Genomic DNA, 17,289 nt, shown 5'->3' on the forward strand with positions numbered 1-17,289 from the left:
CAACAATCAGATCGCTTACTCCATAAGGAGGCGAATTCCAAACAAAAAGGTGCAGATTCGGGACGACTTTGCTACCAAATGCGGCGAGGTCCCACGTAAATCCAAACCTACATCCACCAAAGCAGAGTTGCGCGTCGGAAACTCTCATCCCAAGAGCACCCAACCCGTGTGCCGTTCGCGTCTCAGCTGGCAAAAGCGGATGGAAATGACACTACGGCAGAACAAGACCCTTTCTTGTCTTCAACAGGAAGAATTGGCTACGATCGTCTGTCTGGTGAAATTGCCAATGGGGAGACCCACCGTGTGCTTTTCATTTTGGGCTCGGGGATTGGATCAGCGTGGATGGATGGGCTGGTTCGTCGTTGCGTCTTGTGAGGACTGCAGAATGTAGATTGGTTCGGCATGGAGATTCAGCCTCGTTGAGCGAGTGTGTCCAAAACGGGCAGATGGGAACCATAGCAGATGGAGGGTTTGGGGTCTTGCGGCTTCATGCTCGAGGGTGGGTGATGGCCCCCAGCCACTCGATTTTTAGATTTCGGGGTCGGGGACTAGGGCTGGTGCCATGGCATCATCAGCTGGACAGAGTGAGAGGTAGAGGCAACCGCCACAGGTTGGGAGTGACTACAGAGCAAGAGCAAACGCAGGAAGCAGGAGCGCCAGGCTGGGTGCAAATAAACATGCGTGGTGGTGGTCGTGCCTTCCCTTCTGCTGCTGCGAGCTCCCCACCTACACTTGCATTTGCGCCTGCCACCTGGCTCTTGCCCAAGCACCAAGGTATACCCGGCCGGCCCCAACTCTTGCCTGGCCAAGGACGTCTAGTCTAGTTCTTTCCTCATCCGCTCCTGGTCTATCTGGGTCGGTCCTGCTCCGTCCTGCTGATGCACTCACTCGCTCACCCCGCCAGCCACCACCCGGACCCAAAAACAAAACATAAACAAGAGACTCCTCTTCTGAGCTGCTCAGTGCTTCGCTCGTCGTCACCGTCACCACCATAACAACCAGCCACCACCCCTCTTGCATCGCAATTCCAGTCAACCGGGTACTCTGCACACTGCAAAGAGAACGATTGTCGAAGCCGTCTCTGCATCTAAACCCATTTTTTAAATTTTGCTGTAATTGCAAAATTTTTGGCACCGGCGCACATCCTTGCTGCTCTCAAGACAAAGACAAGACAAGACAGAACCTTGCACCCGACCTTTTTTTCGTGTTGTTTTGCGCGCTTGCATCGATTATACCCAACTTTTCTTCGCGCGACAACCACCATCTAGTCCACCATGTCAACATCGCAAACCAATGCTTGGCTGCGCGCGCAGCGCAAAAGTGACCTCGTTGAACTCGCTGATAATGTAGGCTTGAAGAAGTATGTTTATTGTTTTATTTTCCCCCAAGTTTTGGTATTTTTTGTTATCCGTCAGAAAGCGACTGGGCGGAGCGCCGCGTCAGGTTCGCGCGACGGACGGAAGCTCTTGGTCGCGACCACAGACAGCTTCATGCCTTGGTGATAAGGTCCGCCATGCAGCGTCGCAGCATGACTTGCTGGTGCAGATGCTACCTGTGAAGCTGCGGCATATGCGCGACAGCAATTTGCGCTACATTTTGAACAATTCCGTCCTTGTCGAATGCGACAAATCAAGCAGTAAACAAAACAATGCGAGTCAAGACCAGGTGCTAACTTTGTTGCGCTTTGTAGCTACGAAAGCCTCAAGAAGAGCGAGCTCGAGGTCGCGCTCGATGAGTTCATTGCCGAACACAGCAGCCGCTTTGCCAACCGCTCCGACTTGACCCCCTACTTCAACAGCCGCTCCAAGGCTCTCGGTTCTCCTATTAAGAAGGAATCGTCCAAGGATGACAGCGATAAGCCTCTCAAGGTTGCCAAGCGCCGTGCGACCAAGGCCCTCGAAGAATTGACCTCTGAGTAAGTTTCCCGAAGTCGTTTAATCGTTCTGTCCCTCACGAAGCCGCCCTTCGTGTGGGAGGACGCGTGCCTTGTCGCAAGATCAGCCAGTGGCTAACTAATTTGTTCTTTTTCACCAACAGAAGCGACGAGCGCGGTTCCTCCACTGCTGTTGCGCGTACTCCCGCTCGCAGCCTTTCTCAGGTTGCTGCTCGCATCCCTCTGCCAGCTACTCCCGCTGATGTTGCCAATGCCTTTGACCGCTCGACTGTCGCTATGCGCAAGCGCGTCACGTCCATGTACCAGGAAACCGGCATCACCGAGGCCTCGAATGCTACTCGCGAGACTCTGAGCACCGTCACCAGCATCCTGTTCGTCGTCTCTGCGTTCGAGCTTTACTTTATTCGACCTGAGATTCTGGCCAACCGCTATGCCTTCACCATTCCTGCCATTGGCCTGCTTGGCACCTCTGACTACCCGATTTACCTGCCTGACATGTTCCTCATCTTGACCTCGAGTTTCTGGTCTCCTGCGCTCACTTGGGCCTTGACCAGCGTTGTCCTCCCCAGCTTGTTTGGCTACTTCTTCAACTTGTCCGCCACCAGCCACTCTGGACCACGAACTCGGTCCAAGGCTGCGGCCAACGATGCCGTGGTTGATCCTCTCACCTTCAGCATTGTCAAGGCCCTGATTTCGTACGTCGTCTATGGCCAGGGGGTCACCTTTGGTGGCTTCCTGTCTGAGACGTCTATTGAGCGTCTCAACAGCGCCGTCTACGGCGGCTACAAGGGTGTCCTTGTAGGCACTGCCGTCACGGGTATCGTGAGCATCTACGATGCTGTGTTGAAAAAATAAGGAGAAACTTTGGAAATAACCTTTGTTCCCAGCCTGATATCACTCAGTGGCCGTCACTTTTCTACCAAACGCCATGGAATTATCAACCACCGCTTTTCCACCATGATATCACTGGAGAACCCGGGTCGTCCTTATTATTTTCCTTGTCTCTGACGTTTATGACACGACATCGCCCACCCCTCTTCGCGATTAGTGCTTTTCTTCTTCTCGGGGGATTCATCTTTTTATCTCCTTCGAAGTGGCGTTCAGGGCGTTGATGGCGTCGCGGCGTGGCTTCGATACCTCTTTGTCTCGCTTTTATTTGACGACCAGTGACCAGTGGTTCACCTGCTCCTGTGCTAAGCTACTATTTAATACCCTCTTTCACCCCCTCCCAGATTCTCATGGCCCTTCTACTCTGTGTATTGAAGTGGCTATGAGATGATGATTCACGAGAGGGCTCGTTTTATGTTTTGGGTTGCCATTAATGTTATGTGGACGAGGTCGGCTGGCTGGCTTGGAGCGCTGGGAGGATGACTGTTTGGGTACTTTGAAATTCACTTTTGATTTTACTTTTTTGGCATACAGAAACCAAGCTGGCTTGTAAACACTCCAACAGACCACTACTGCCTTGCCATGCTGGGGTATCGCAAAGCACAGTTGGACATGTTGCTCGTGGATACTTGCTGGTCTTTTATATTTTTCATCCGTTTTTCGAACGCACCGATTCCTTTTGCCCCTTTGTTGTGCGGGGTCTTTAGCAGCGGTGCTTTTTGCATGTTTTTTTTTTTTTTTCAAGAGTTTTTGTCTGGTGGTGCAGAACTGCTGCTTGGGTTTGGGGGACTGGGGATAAAAGGGTGAGGTTGGGATCGTTTGTTCAACCTTGCGTGCTGGGTTGAGTTGGTTGGATTGGGCTGGACAACGCTGGCTTGGGTTGGATGGGATGGGATGGGATTGGTAGAGAACTATGAGTCAATGATTGGAATATATGTTTTTTGTTCTTGACCTTGTTGACGCTGGCTCCTATCATACATGCGCTGTGAATCTGCTGTGCTTGGACGTTCCTGCATGTTCATCGGTTATCTCCATCCTGACGGACATTTCATCACTCGATCATTACTCAAGGTACAGTGTATGAAGAAAACCGTGTTTCAACTACATAACTATGTACTTGTAAATACTGTTACCGAGACTCCATTTCCCATGAGCAAACATGTGCTTGACAGGGGAGCACCCTGCCTACACCCGGTATCCAAATCCCCAAACGCCATCCCAGTATTTCTATATGCAAGACGGTGACAATGCTCAAACCGAGACTCTTTTCCACAAGCAGAATCCAGCATATGCACGCTTTGATGACAAATGCTATCCTGCAATACGCTGTCTAAAGCAAAAGATTTTGCAACGAGTGGTGCTGATGAAGAATGGAAAAAAAGACAGGACGCTAATTGTTGGGATCCTCAAACTTGATCGGGTGAAGGAGCATACTCCTCAAACACATCCGACCACTGCTGTCGCTCCGACTCTCCTCTCTGTAACCGCCACGGAGAGTACCACCGCCGCTTTGCCCGCCAAACGGCCCACGGCCATCCATCTGGGCGAATCCAAGCCATCGTCTCCACAAGAGGCCAGAGAACTCGCTGTTGTAGTAAAAGCTAGTTCCCTTGTGGTTATGTTCGTTGAAGAGGTAGAATGGGCTACCTGTTCCCGACGTAGAATGGTCTCTGCCGCCGTTGAAGACAGCGTCAACAGAGGATCCTATCGGTGTCCACGCTCGATCCAGAAATACCGGGTGAGGAGCGTAAACCGCTTTTAAGCCGTGGTGTAGAGCCACGGTTGACGGGAACATTTCCGAGAACATGGTTCGGTGGTGACGCCAAACTTCTTCATGCATCGACATTAATAGTCTCCTGCTGAGCCGGCCAGCTGTGACAATCGATGACCGCCGCGGCGGATGCTCGTAAGAGGGATTCTTGTATCCTACAACGTCATTGGAAAATACCCATCCAGAATAAGCAATGTCGAAGATGGGATCTAGAGTAATAAGGTCGGCGCCTTCGCCAACTCCGCATTCCGAAGGGCTGTATCCCGGGCCGCAGGTTTCTGGCAGATGTGACTGTCCTTGTTCTTCAGCTTGAAGTGGTTTTCTGTCGTCAAAATCAACAGGGCCAAAGATGGTTGGCTTGCCCGACTGGACATGGTCCCGCTCAACGGTTTTAGTAAAGTTGTCCCAACTCCCATGATACGATGGAATGTAGTATCGCTCACTTCTCTCCCACAGTAATAGCCGAGGCTGGTTGTCCGCCCACCGACCAATCCTGTCAAACAGCTCAAAGTAGTTCCCCAGATATCGAAGGTCCATCTCCCAGTTCCAAAAGTATTCGTATTCCGGATGCTGCGACGCAAACACTTGCAACGGAAAGTGTGGGCTGCGGTAGACCCCGTGAATGGCCTTGCCGCTGGGGTTATCGTAGGTGTCCTTGAACTCTCCGGGATAGAACAGTTCCATCTGGGCCTCGCTCCAGAGCGTTACCAAGCTGTGAAATTCCCAGAATGTTGGCGTCGAGAATTCGTTGAACAACCCCGTCGTCTGCCCAAATTGGTGCGTCGTTGTCGATGACATGAAGCAGGATATGAATTGTGTATTCACCGCCGGATTTGAGTGATAGTTCCGTGACCAAGGCCCGAAAATTGACCACCGCGAGATCCGTCCACTTAAAATCGGTGTAGCAGCGCACAACCACCGCCTGGCGAGCCTTCTTCCCCTTTCGAGCCTTGGAAGACATGGGCAGTTCTCCGGAATCCGAGTCCACAGCCAACAGGCGATGTGTGTTGGCCTCGGAGCATCGGTCTTGCGCATCGCCCCAATCGACTTTAGTGTAGTTAATCTGACCAGTCTTGCTCCATATTCGCTCGTTGTTGAAGTCTTCTGCCACTTTCGCAAGTCCAGACCCTCCTTGTTCTTTCTCATAACCAAGGCCATATGGCCCAAGCCTCCCATATCGGTCAAAGCAGATGTCGTCTCGTATTCCAAGTATGTCGTAGGACCCGATTGCTGCGCCAGGCATGTGCTGTGGTAGTCCGTCGTATGCATAGACGTCAGGGGCTGGGATCTTGTTGTCCTTATCAAGGTAGCATGCCTTGACATCGTTGCCTGCCGTGTTGTATGGATTGTACGGTACTGGCTTCGGCAGGCGGCCTTTTTTGATGGGGGGTGCAGGCAATGGCGCAGTATCTGTGGTATTCGGGTACTCTGGCACGTGGTCTGATGCCTTTACCAAGGTCTTGAGGCCGTGGAAGTAGCCGTCGAGACTAGAAGGAGCAAATGTAAGCGCGCTAGTCGATCACAACATCGACAAAGAAACGGAAATGAGAAGAAGCAGAAGAAGAAAACACTCACTGAGGGAACCGTAGCCAGGGTTTTTCATTTGCTTGCTTTTCAAACTCTTCTCGCTCTTTGCTATCCTCCTCTCGATTGAGTTCATCCGCCTGCGCATCGACAGTGGGCTTTTGAGAGCTGTCTCCGGGTTGCACGATAATGCTGTCGTGAGATAGATCCTTACCCGCACCTTGAGTTTTGATGCCAGTCTTATTTGATGCAGGGTGTACATTCGTGGCCTTACTTTTGGCGTATTCAACAACATGCGACATCGAAACATTTCTGCTCTGAGATAAGGCGAGGGTGACGAGCAGCAAGCTCGCTACCGCCCAGACCAGAACCCGCTTGTATAGACAGTGACTGAGAACTGCCTTAATTCTGGGAACCCGTGGTTGGGGCGGCTTCTCTGAATAGGGCAGAACATGGCAGTTGTCTTTGCAATCAGGTCCGTTGCGAGTACTTGCCCGACTGCTTAAACTGAGCAAAGACGCGGTGCGCTCCATGCTGGACGGTACACTTCAGCCGAGTTACAGATACATGAAGATTTCGAGACTCAAACGAAACGGTGAAGTAATGTGCTGTTCCAAATCGTTTCAACGAGTATCGTGTTCGAGCCAAATGTGGGATATGCGGAACAGGTGAAGAAACTCTCGCAAATATTGATCTCGGGCTCTCGTAAAGGCGCGAGATTGTAGGTATATCTGAAATAAATAAATAAAAACCAAATTTTGGAATGACCTTTCTGCAGGGAATAGGCTTCGCAGGAAAAAGGCTTGGTCGGAGCAAGGGGTTTATGTCGTAAGCCTTGTGCGGCTCACAATGCTGAAACGCAACGACAAAGAGGGATGAATGAAAGGAAAAAATACAGCTTCTTTTTCACAGACAGACTTAAAGTAACAAAAGGAAAATAATACAAATACGATAATAACGAAAAGTGTAGAGACGTCAAGCGAAACGAGGGAAACTGACTGAGGAGAGGGAGGGTGAAGAGTGTCGGATGAGGATAATGGGAGAGGTGAGATGCAATGAAGCAACCCTGGGAAGACACCTGCCAAACAAAAAGGAAAGAAAAGCAGAACAAGATCAGGAAAGAACCACCAATACGGAACTCGACAGTTCAAGGATCAACGACTCGTAAACTGCGTTTGGGAAGAAAAGAGTGGAACTTGATGACAAGGGGACGACCAAATGGGTTGACTGGAGCCAGCAATGCCACAATGGATCGAGGTGCCTTGGAAACTGAGCCGGAACGGTGCCGAGAGAAATACGTAATTCAGGGCATAGATAAGGAGAATCGAGATATTTAAATAAACTTAATGGTAGGATGTGCCTCGAAATCCAGTCGGGTTGTCATGTTCTAAGAACTACTCGCTTGGGCAAAAGTTGACCTATGGAGGGCTTCCATATAGCCTCAGATGATACCGGTCCATCCATTGTGCCGCTGTCAGATGTTTCGAACATGTTCTGCCAAGCGTTTGTCATATCAGATGAGAAAGCCATTTTCGCCCGCCGGTGCCGCAATGCCAGCATGGCCATGACGACCATGTTACGGCTACATAGCCTTGCCATCTCCTCACAATCCGACATGCTATTATCACGTCCAAGGAGTCGCCGAGGCGTCTGTAAAAAAGAATGTGAAAGGATAAAAAGCCGCGTATTACATATGTACATTCGTATCCGCCAGTTGCTGCAGCAGTGAACATGTAGAGCGGCCCATGGTGTGAGGCGATCCTCCACAACAAGCAGAAACGAAACGAATGGATATGGCTGGTTGTCGTGATCTGCGGGTCGAAGACGCTGCTAGTCGGAGGTGTTGTGCCACAAACAGTTTCCAGCCAGTCTTGTCAGACCAAAGTTGCCGTTGTGCATCAAGAAGTATGTGCAAGCTGAGTGGCTTGGGACCCCTAGTCAGGGATATCAGCACGCTGACCATCTGTTTAAATTTTATGGCGTTGTTTGAGGAACCTCGCCAGTTGAGAAAATCCGAACCTGAACCATCGTTACACAATGAAATCTCAATATCGACGGCCACGCGGCCTCGATTGACGTCGCAAGTGCCCGCTCTGGAGGCGCTGCACATGGAAGAGGCGCTGACAGGGGCCGAGCCTGTTTTGGGTGCTGCAGCTAATCGAGACTACGGCAGAAGACCCGCAAACCCGGGACCTGCGGCATTCCAATTGTTATCGCCCGGGCATCGGATGGGTGGCCAAGACTCGGCGTATCATTGGCTTGGGCGGAAGCAAGGAAACTGAGAGCAGAAGACTGTGTGCTGGGTTGGCCCGTATCATGTGTTCGTTGGCGAACGACTGGTCCTGTTGTGCTGCATCGTGGGTGCTGAATCTGTTGTTGCGACGGTTGCTCACAAACTACCCTGTCCTCTCTCGTAAACAGAACCAAGGTGCTCAATATGTCAAGTCCCTATGCATCATTCCCTTGAGTTGAATGCTAGGGACGTCGTCACTGAGCTGGGGTCAATACAATTTCGGACGACAGGCGACAAGTGTATAACCCAGCATCCCTGTGCCTGGGTACCTACACGAAGGGAAGAGCGGAGCAAGGTCAGCTTCTGGTCTTCTGGCGAAAGATAAACTGGAGACGGCGGATACTCAGGTTACCTTCAAGATCCAGTCTTGGCCAACGCGGAACGGGTCATGTACTCTTTTTCGGACGTAATGCTCGTTCTCTGAACTCTGACGTGGTGAACCTTGGCGTTGACCACATTTCTCGCCGATGGAAAATTCAATGAATAGTGTGTGCTGCGTGCCTCTGGGACATCTGTCATCAAGTCGTGTTTATTGAGCAAAGCATGGACCTCCCGCTGCATGTACTCTGTCTCCCTTGTTCCTTGGCTGATGGCGAGATTGAATGTATTGGAATTTGATTGATATTCACAGCCACAGGCGCGTGCTTTCAGGGGCATCCAGATTATCACACTACACTCGCAGTCAGGGAAGGAAGGAATGGTCGGAGCTCATCCCGGCCCCTGCCATTTTGGCGTCTTGTCGCCTCTGCCATACCCGCCAACTGTGACGTCGTCATTTGTTATTCCCCATCCAATCAGATTCTTAGGTCCATCTTGAAACAGCCCACGCATGTGTCTGCTGGCGTCTCCAAAGTCCAAACCACCACTCAACCAAGATCGTTCACCAAAAACATGAGACGGCCATTTCACAAGGAGCATATCGGGCTCATTGGATCCGAAATGTTTCCAACCGCTTTCCAATGTGATCAGGGCTTGCGTTTTTCATTGCTATTCTCCTGTCACTGCTGCATCATGACTTCCAGCCCCCCTACCTGCATCACCCTCCGTTCACAAAGCGCCAGAGACAGACCTCAATTGACGAGTTTTAGGAACAGAGTAAAGCAGCAGAGCACAGGAAATTGCCAAGCAAGCGGACCTCTATCGATTCATTTTATCCACATGTCCCCAGCAGCAGAGCCCCATGGCATCCAACGGGTCATTTATCGGGGCCGTCGTCATCTCGCCTCAAATACATAGACCCAGGTTGTTGGGCGATCCTAATCGCCGCGATTCCACCCAAATAAACCTGACCATGACAAACCCCTTTAGCGCAGGGTTGGTTTTAAGCTTTGGTCGATCCTTGCAGAACGACTGCCGTCGTGCTGGATTGAACGTGCTGTGAAGATCCCCATGTCACCAATGGGTCCAGGTCCCATGACACATCATACCTCTTTACAACATAACATTTCCATATTTCAAGCTGAATATACTAAGCTCACAGTGCGGAACAGACCTTCAAGATTGGGGTACTTGCGCCACGGGGCGTCTCATGGCATTGGCGACTTTGACTGTATCTGACTCAGTCATGAAGACTCCAGAACGAGACGCTCAAATAGTTCTGATTCAAGATCCATACTTATGCCAAGGCTCCGGAGTATAAGACACGGCAAGTTTCTTTGCGCCAAATTTAACAGCACAGTCTAGACTGTCGAAGATGACAAAGAGAAGCGAAATTGTAATCCCTATTTAATTCTGGGCCAGTTCGGCAATTTCTGTATCCCGAACGTCGTCAACTCATAGCATCTAATCCCAGATATCAATGAATTTATTCACAAGTACGTGTATTAAACGTGTGTCCCTTGTAGGTACTGACGACTGCGGCACAAGATTGTTGGATCGCAGAGCTCAGTGGCACGCATTCTAAAGTCAAGATACTCACCAACAAGTTCACCATGCTTACAAAGTAGCTTTGCAGGCATGCGAACAACTGCCGTGCCTCTGTGATTCATCATGTCTCATTATTACGCTATGCTGGTTGTCTATCTTGTAAGACGCCATGTTTTGCAGTTCCATTACTCTTTTCACCCTTTTCAACATCATCCTCAACCACCGCCGCTTCACTCGGACCCCTCCCAGGCGTTGACTTTGACTCCTTATGTTTTTGCTCCCGTGAGCCCTCGTCCCTCAACCTCCTCTCCTCCAACCTTGCATCCGTCGCCTTTCTCCACGACTCCCCCCAGCGAATCGCAGCCATGACACCAATCGTAGAGGCTCCCAGAAACAACGCCGAAATAGTAGAGAACCATCCCACGCCCACGCCCTGGATCGCAGGAAGCACCACGCCGGTCCCCATACAGCCCGCGAGATATCTCACAAAGTAATTCGCTGCCACGACCTCAGCGCCCTGCCCGGGCATAACATCCAGACAATACGTATTCAAGCTCGGAAAGCTAAACAGCTGCGCAACACCCTGGACAAACAGCGCAATCACCGGCACGGGGATCCCGCCCACGGCCCTGTCCACCGTCCAGCCGTATATCAGCACGCACGCCGGCATGACGATGCCCATGAACGGAACCGCCGAGCGCAACCGATCTTCCGGGACACGAACGCCGTTTCTCTTCCTAATCCACACCCTGACCGTCCGGTCTGCCCACCTCCCGCCCATGAACGTGCCGAGCAAGTACCCCGTCCCGGGAGCGAGGTAGAACAGCCCCCCCAGCAGCGGCGACTCCAGATGAAACCTCGGGTTGAGGACGTATCGAATCGGCGTGAGCAGGCTGTACATGTTCCAGACCAACGCAGAGCTGGCACACGCCACGAGGACCTGGTTCCAGTACCGAAACAGCTTGAGCACCCGGACCGGGTTAATCATGCGCAGTATCGCCCGGAGTCTCTCCTTTCTCGACAGGCCCTCCAGGTCGGTAATTTTCTTGTGGTGCGCCGTCTCGGGGACCAGGAAAAACACGCCCAGGACGCCCGTGCCCGCAAGAGCAGTCTGCAGCCAGAAAATCGACCTCCACGACGAATACGTGACGATGATGCCGCCTATAAACGGACCAAACGCAGGTCCAATAAGCGTACCGGACATGAACCACCCTATTGCGGTGCCCCTCTCAGTCGGACGATATATATCTCTACCCGGAACGGTGTTAGTCTCGCGCCATGATCCCAAAGATGGTAACACACAACAGCTCCGAAGCAAAAAGAGAATCTTACCCCAGACACGCGCTCCCCAGGAGAATAAACGCCGTTCCCTCAAAGGCGGAAAAAGCGCGAAACACAAAAAAAGCAGGCAGATTGGGCGCCAGGGCCGTCGCAAGACTCAGCAGGAAGAACAGCACGGCCGTCAGCATCGTCACGGGCCACCGCCCGAATACCTGGCTCATGGGACCCCATACCACCGGCGACAGGCCCATGAAGACCATGTACCCCGCGTTGGAGGCGTTAATGACGGACCCGGTGGTGTTGTACGTACCCGCTACCTCGGGCGTGGCGGCGAGGATGGAGGTGCTCGACATGGGGGAGAGGAAGGCGCAGAACGAGAGGACGGCCACGATGACGGTCTTTCGTCGTGGTGAGAGGCGGTTGTAGATGTCGGAGGTGTCTTCGTCTTCGTGATCCGGGGATGTAAGGGGCGCGGATTGGAAGTCATGGCCGCATATGTGTGAGATGGAGCGGTATACTTGTGGTGTTTCGTCATGTTGGTCCGACGAGGGCAACGGGGGTTGGGGTGGTGATGCCGTGGGTTTTGGGTGAGCCATGTTGGGATATATATGCTCACGAGCACACAGACGTCCATGTAGTCCTGTAGGAATGGGCTATAGTTGAAGCGATGAATCTAGCGGAACGGTATCCGCTACCGTGTACAACCCTCATTGAACTCGTAGCTGCAATCGTCAGGAAAAGAGGTATTTCAGTGTTAACTACGAAACGCTGAACTGGTAGAGAAAGACCCAGGCCAGAAGGATCCAAAGCAAGCTTTAAGTAAAAATCTCCAACTCTACTGCTCCCTAAATCCACCAACCCAACTGCCCCATCCCGTGGACAAGTAGCCGATCAAGAGCTTTTGTCCCGCCGTGCCGTCTGGTTCCTTGTCCGTTCCCACATCCCCCGGTCATCGGTCGTCCGGCCGGCCGTTTTGTGACTGTGCATCGGAATGGAGGACGGGGAATTTCCGACAAATTTTTCCAAAGGCCCTGCATTATTCACACGTTTTTATATACATCCTTGTACTCTATATATCCTGCTTAATTAAATGCTTGGCAGTATGTACATTAGGTGCTGTTTTTTGGATGTCCCTCATGCGTGTCCTGTGGCCGTGTTATATCCGGTGAGCCGAGGTATGTTCTTGCAGCAGACATTCCTTGCGATTGGAAGTGATTCAGTTCCCTTCCTGACTTTGTTTCTGGGGATTTTCCCCTTGCTTTTAGGATTGAATTACTTATTCACCGATACATAGGTATTGTTCACGCGTGCAATGTGTAACATAGCCTACTGGCCGGTAACGTCAGACTTGCAATCATCGGCTACTTACTAGTCACGATACTAGGGTCGATCAACCGGAATCGGAGGGACTTGCATCATAGGCGCACAACGACCCAAATAACGGCCGTGGTCCGTGGAGTTTCCGCCTATCAAGCGGCTATCAGGACTCATCACTAGCAGGTCAAATGCAGCCTTGAACACTTGTATTCAACTAGTCATATCGACGAAAAATGCTAACCAACACCATGCTAAACCATCCAATGCCGTAAACAAAAGTACAAGTAAAATGCCGCCCTTTTCCCAATCCTTCATGTTCCTCTCGTGCTGTAGCGGGTATCTTGGTGTCTAAATATGCAATCTCTGTTTCTTTTCATTGTCCCTCATGCTGCGAGTAGCTTTTGAACTCGCTCGTGGATAACTCTATCAATGGGTTGGCTGTGTCGCTGAATAACCACGTTTTCTCTGCCACCGATTGCCACGATTCTCAACCACTCTGGCGCAATTTCCGTGGCAATGAGTCGTACACAGGCCATGCCCTCTTCCTTGGAGACAGGGACGCGAAGTGAGTCCTTGAGTTTGTCTGATATGGCTAGCAGGGTGAATGCCTGTCGCGGGAGAGAGAGTGGGTTTGACAAGCTGAGCATTGAGATGGTGGCAGCGACATCGACCACGCGGTTGAGGGCAGCTCGTCGTTGCAGCTCGGGTCCAGAAGGCGGCAGAGGTTCGTTGGCCCTGGCGAGCTGTTTATGTCGAATACGATCCAAGAGACTCATCTTGGTACCGTCAGGATTAAGTATAGTGGCTTTTTGCGCCACAGGTTGTTGCTTTTCCTGCTGCTTGGCAGCAATGCCGCTCTTCAATTCAGAGAGCAGTGTCTGACCCTTGGCCATGAGAGGGTTTGTCTTGAGCCCGTTGCCCATCTCAGTGATGGCGGCCATGGGGAGATCAGACAGTGACAGGCTTTGCAGAGGAACATCCACATCCATCATGTCATCCGTTGCCTTTTTTATGCATAGAGCTTGAATGTTGTTCTCGAACTGTTTGCAGAGAAGGTCCTCCTTGATGGAAACTGCCTCGACACCATCGGCCAGTTCCACGCAGACTCTTCCTCGGCCGTAGTCAGAGAGCACGAATGGAGATGCAGAGTCCTTTTCGCCGTGGGATTGAATTGCGATGCAGTGTCGAATGTCTTCCACCGTGACCTGTCGTTTGCCCCATGATCTTGAGATGTGTGGCGAGATAACTCTGATATCAATTGGAGCAGTGTTGCCGCTATGGGCAATCTGAATCATTATGGTTTTTAGGAATGCCTTGTTGAGAGTAACCATATCGGCAAGGTGTGGTGGCAATGATTCATCATCTTCGCTGGCCTTGGCTCTGTCGATTTTCTTCTTATACAGCGCATCAATCTTGGTTTGAACCTTCTTTTCTTGCTGTATCGCTTTCGAGATGAGGGTTGACTGGCTAGGTCTGTGAGCCGTCTTTGACCTTGAAGCCGATGCCTTTGCTACACGCTTGCCCTTGACTGGAGTGGAAACCCGAATAGGGTCCGCCGAGGGTGATGGCTCGGTCCGCCTCGCCCGCTTCTTCTTCGAAGTGGCAGGTTCATCACCGTCCTCGTCGTCACTGCTGGGTGGGAAGGAGACGGTGCGTCGGGTTAATCGTATGTCGGCATCCTGTTCGATAGAGCTGGCTTTTCTCTTGCGAGACGTGCTGGGGGCAGGCAGCTCCACGACAATAGCCTTTTTTGCAGCTGCATCGGGGAATGCTTGCGTCTTGGCAACGCGTGTAAAGTTGGTAATAGTGTTGGCAGAAGGTACAGCTTCAACAGCCTGCCTTCTTCTGATTGCCGGACGAGGCATGTTTGCCGGCGCGGTCGTGAGGAAGCAGAGGGAGGGACGTAAATTGTTCAGCGGCAAGGTCGACTGGAGTTGGTAGAGTCGTAAAATGGGCTCGCAGAACAGGCTTTGGGTAATTTTTGTGTTCGTTCTTGCTTCTGTTTATTGACAAAGGCAATGCATAGTATCCATGCAGAAGGTGTGATGCACTGCGACGTGATTGCAAGAGTAGTGGAAGTCTGTGAATGTGCAGACAAGGAAAGATGCAAGGTCAAAATACCCGAGGGCGCCTAGGTAACGAGTGGAGGTAAGACACGCCCAGGATATTCCATCAACTGGCCGGGGTGAGCTGGACCGTGCAGATGCGCGGACTGAGACGCGTTTTTTGGTGTTGAGTCGCGTCTGGGTTTAAAGTGGTGCCACTGTTACGGAAGGCACGACCAACACTTGCCGTTCCTGTGTGCTCCACCCTCGTCAGTTGTGGCCCATCCAACCATCGCAAACTTCATTCAACCACACAACTCTGGCGGAACGTGAGACGACAACCTCCCAAGAAAGGCTGGTCCTTCATGTGCGGTAGTGGCTGAGACTTATTGCTCGTGGGTGTCGACTCTCTGCCTTCTTTGGATATCCTTGTTCTCCATATCCATACCAGATGGTCTTGTCAATTTGCCATGGGCATGTTACCCTGAAGTTGGGTCAAGATCAAGTGCCTGGCTAAGTAAATACTTGAAAACATGCTGAGATTCGAAACGTAAGCAGTGTTATTATTCCGTGCGATTCCTCCGAAATGCAGAATCCACCGAACCCAAGAACGTCGAATTCATCAGAAAATTACCCCGTCCCCAGCCGTATGCACGATCCAGGCATAAGAAGGAGGCCAAACAGGAAACCTCGCGATGAGCAGCAATCATCATAGGACAGAACCGACACAGACGGAAACAATGGATACACAGCATGGGGCTAGACAATGAACGTACTTTGGGCATCTCACTTTTTATTGGTAACTCCTTTTGATCTAATGGCTGCCATGGCACCCTGCCACGGAGTGTTTGATAAACTCGCATCACAACCTCGTTAACCTCAGGCCTTGTGGATAATAGCCTCACCATTCATGATACCCAGGACTGCATCCTCGGTAACCGTCCATGTTCTCCAAGCCTCAATCATTTCCTCAATCCCCTTTTCTGTGGCCATACCTAGTTCCAGTGCCTTGCTTCTCATCGGTCCGTTGCGCAAACGCTCCATCATGGAAGCACCTACAAAGGACGGAATTAGCAAATCCAAGTCCGAATACAAAGCACCAGCTCTGCCTCTCATACAACGTGAAACTTACTCCAAGGCCCTCTATCCCGCTCTGTGCCGTAACACCAAGTTCCAAAACCAATCTCGACATCATCTCGCCTCGCCCCAGCTTTCAACGCCCAAGAAAGCAGCTCCCTTCCGGCCATGTTGTTCCCCCCATTGGCGACCTGGCTCTGCGCCATGAGCTCATGAAACTTCTTCAGGGCAGGGATCTCTGGCCAGATGCACCACATGCGCATGTCAGCCTCTCGAAGCGACACAATGCCACCGGGCTTCGTCACCCGCAACATCTCGCGAATCGCATCCACTGGTGCGTCCAAATGTGTCAGGACCTGATGGGCGTGTGTGATGTCAAAGCTGGCATCTGAAAAGGGCAGCTCGTACACACTTGCCCTTTGGTAGGTGATGTTTTTGATGCCCCTTTGATCCGCGTGGAACTTTGCCCGGTCTAGGATGTCATCAGAGATGTCTGTGGCTACTATTTGACCGCTGGGCATGTACTGGGCCAGCGAGGCTGTGATGGTTCCTGACCCAGCGCCAACGTCTAGCATTTTGAGGTGCGGATTCTGTGTCACGGTGGATTTGAGATGGGGGATGAGATGGGCGGCGCTGTTCTCGGCGGTTCGCCATTCATGATGCTGCACCTGAGGGATGGCATGGCCGGGTCCATAGGTGTTGTGCTGTGAAGATGTAGATGCCATGCTTATATGTACTTTGTCAGAGTTTGTCACTGTGGTGGTCCACCTGTGTGGTATTCTGGTGGTAAGTGAAGCTTAGTGGGAAGACGAGGTGGAAATGAAGACGTTTTGGCTTGAGAACCATTTATACTTGCTAGTACATGGAATCTATTCTCGACTATGGATCTAACACGGATATAAGGTGTGGCGATATCCACTCTGTTGATGGCATGCCAGACCTCGATTGGCTCGCGATCGCGGCCTTGACGGAGTTGAGCGGAGTTGAACGGCGTTGACGAGAGTTGAGTGCCGTTTCTAAAAATATGACTAACATGACCAGTCGACATCACGATCCAGCTCCACAGTGCTAGTGCTGGAACTGGCCGAGTAGTCACGTGTGGATTATTCCGCAGAGCCATCTCGGGAATCTGGATGGATTATTTTGTGCAGGGCAATTTGTCCACCCTTTTGGACTCCTGGAGTATAGCTGCGATATCCCAATCGTGGACTGGTCTCAAGCTTCGACTCTGATGTCTCAGAGACATGGCATGCTGTTGCAAACTGGCTGAGACACCTCGCGCGGCATCTGCTAGGATTGACATGTGGTGACAGTGGTGTACTCCGTCCACTGT

At 51.5% G+C, this 17,289-nt stretch overlaps 5 protein-coding genes across 5 annotated transcripts; 1 reads left to right on the top strand and 4 right to left on the bottom strand.

The window, feature by feature from the left end:
- Positions 1-1,274: 1,274 nt before the first annotated feature.
- Positions 1,275-2,749, top strand: VFPPC_00149 (cupin protein; the record flags this gene model as incomplete). Its single annotated transcript, XM_018280232.1, has 3 exons — positions 1,275-1,360; positions 1,691-1,915; positions 2,038-2,749. 3 exons carry the CDS (start codon positions 1,275-1,277, stop codon positions 2,747-2,749), a joined length of 1,023 nt encoding a protein of 340 aa, XP_018148182.1.
- Positions 2,750-4,172: 1,423 nt separating this feature from the next.
- On the bottom strand, positions 4,173-6,610 carry VFPPC_00150 (major facilitator superfamily transporter; the record flags this gene model as incomplete). The annotated part of the gene is made up of 3 exons (XM_022428163.1): positions 4,173-5,215; positions 5,262-6,040; positions 6,129-6,610. 3 exons carry the CDS (start codon positions 6,608-6,610, stop codon positions 4,173-4,175), a joined length of 2,304 nt encoding a protein of 767 aa, XP_022284655.1.
- A 3,765-nt stretch (positions 6,611-10,375) lies between these two features.
- VFPPC_00151 (MFS transporter) lies at positions 10,376-12,113 on the bottom strand (the record flags this gene model as incomplete). Its single annotated transcript, XM_018280234.1, has 2 exons — positions 10,376-11,486; positions 11,569-12,113. 2 exons carry the CDS (start codon positions 12,111-12,113, stop codon positions 10,376-10,378), a joined length of 1,656 nt encoding a protein of 551 aa, XP_018148185.1.
- A 1,104-nt stretch (positions 12,114-13,217) lies between these two features.
- VFPPC_00152 (DNA mismatch repair protein Msh2) lies at positions 13,218-14,699 on the bottom strand (the record flags this gene model as incomplete). Its single annotated transcript, XM_018280235.1, has 1 exon — positions 13,218-14,699. The coding sequence occupies one exon, from the start codon at positions 14,697-14,699 to the stop codon at positions 13,218-13,220; it is 1,482 nt and encodes a 493-aa protein (XP_018148186.1).
- A 1,059-nt stretch (positions 14,700-15,758) lies between these two features.
- On the bottom strand, positions 15,759-16,681 carry VFPPC_00153 (methylase involved in ubiquinone/menaquinone biosynthesis; the record flags this gene model as incomplete). The annotated part of the gene is made up of 2 exons (XM_018280236.1): positions 15,759-15,934; positions 16,012-16,681. 2 exons carry the CDS (start codon positions 16,679-16,681, stop codon positions 15,759-15,761), a joined length of 846 nt encoding a protein of 281 aa, XP_018148187.1.
- Positions 16,682-17,289: the final 608 nt, after the last annotated feature.

The sequence above is a fragment of the Pochonia chlamydosporia genome, chromosome 1 (genome assembly GCF_001653235.2).
Source record: "Pochonia chlamydosporia 170 chromosome 1, whole genome shotgun sequence".
NCBI classification, from domain to species: Eukaryota; Fungi; Ascomycota; class Sordariomycetes; order Hypocreales; family Clavicipitaceae; genus Pochonia; species Pochonia chlamydosporia.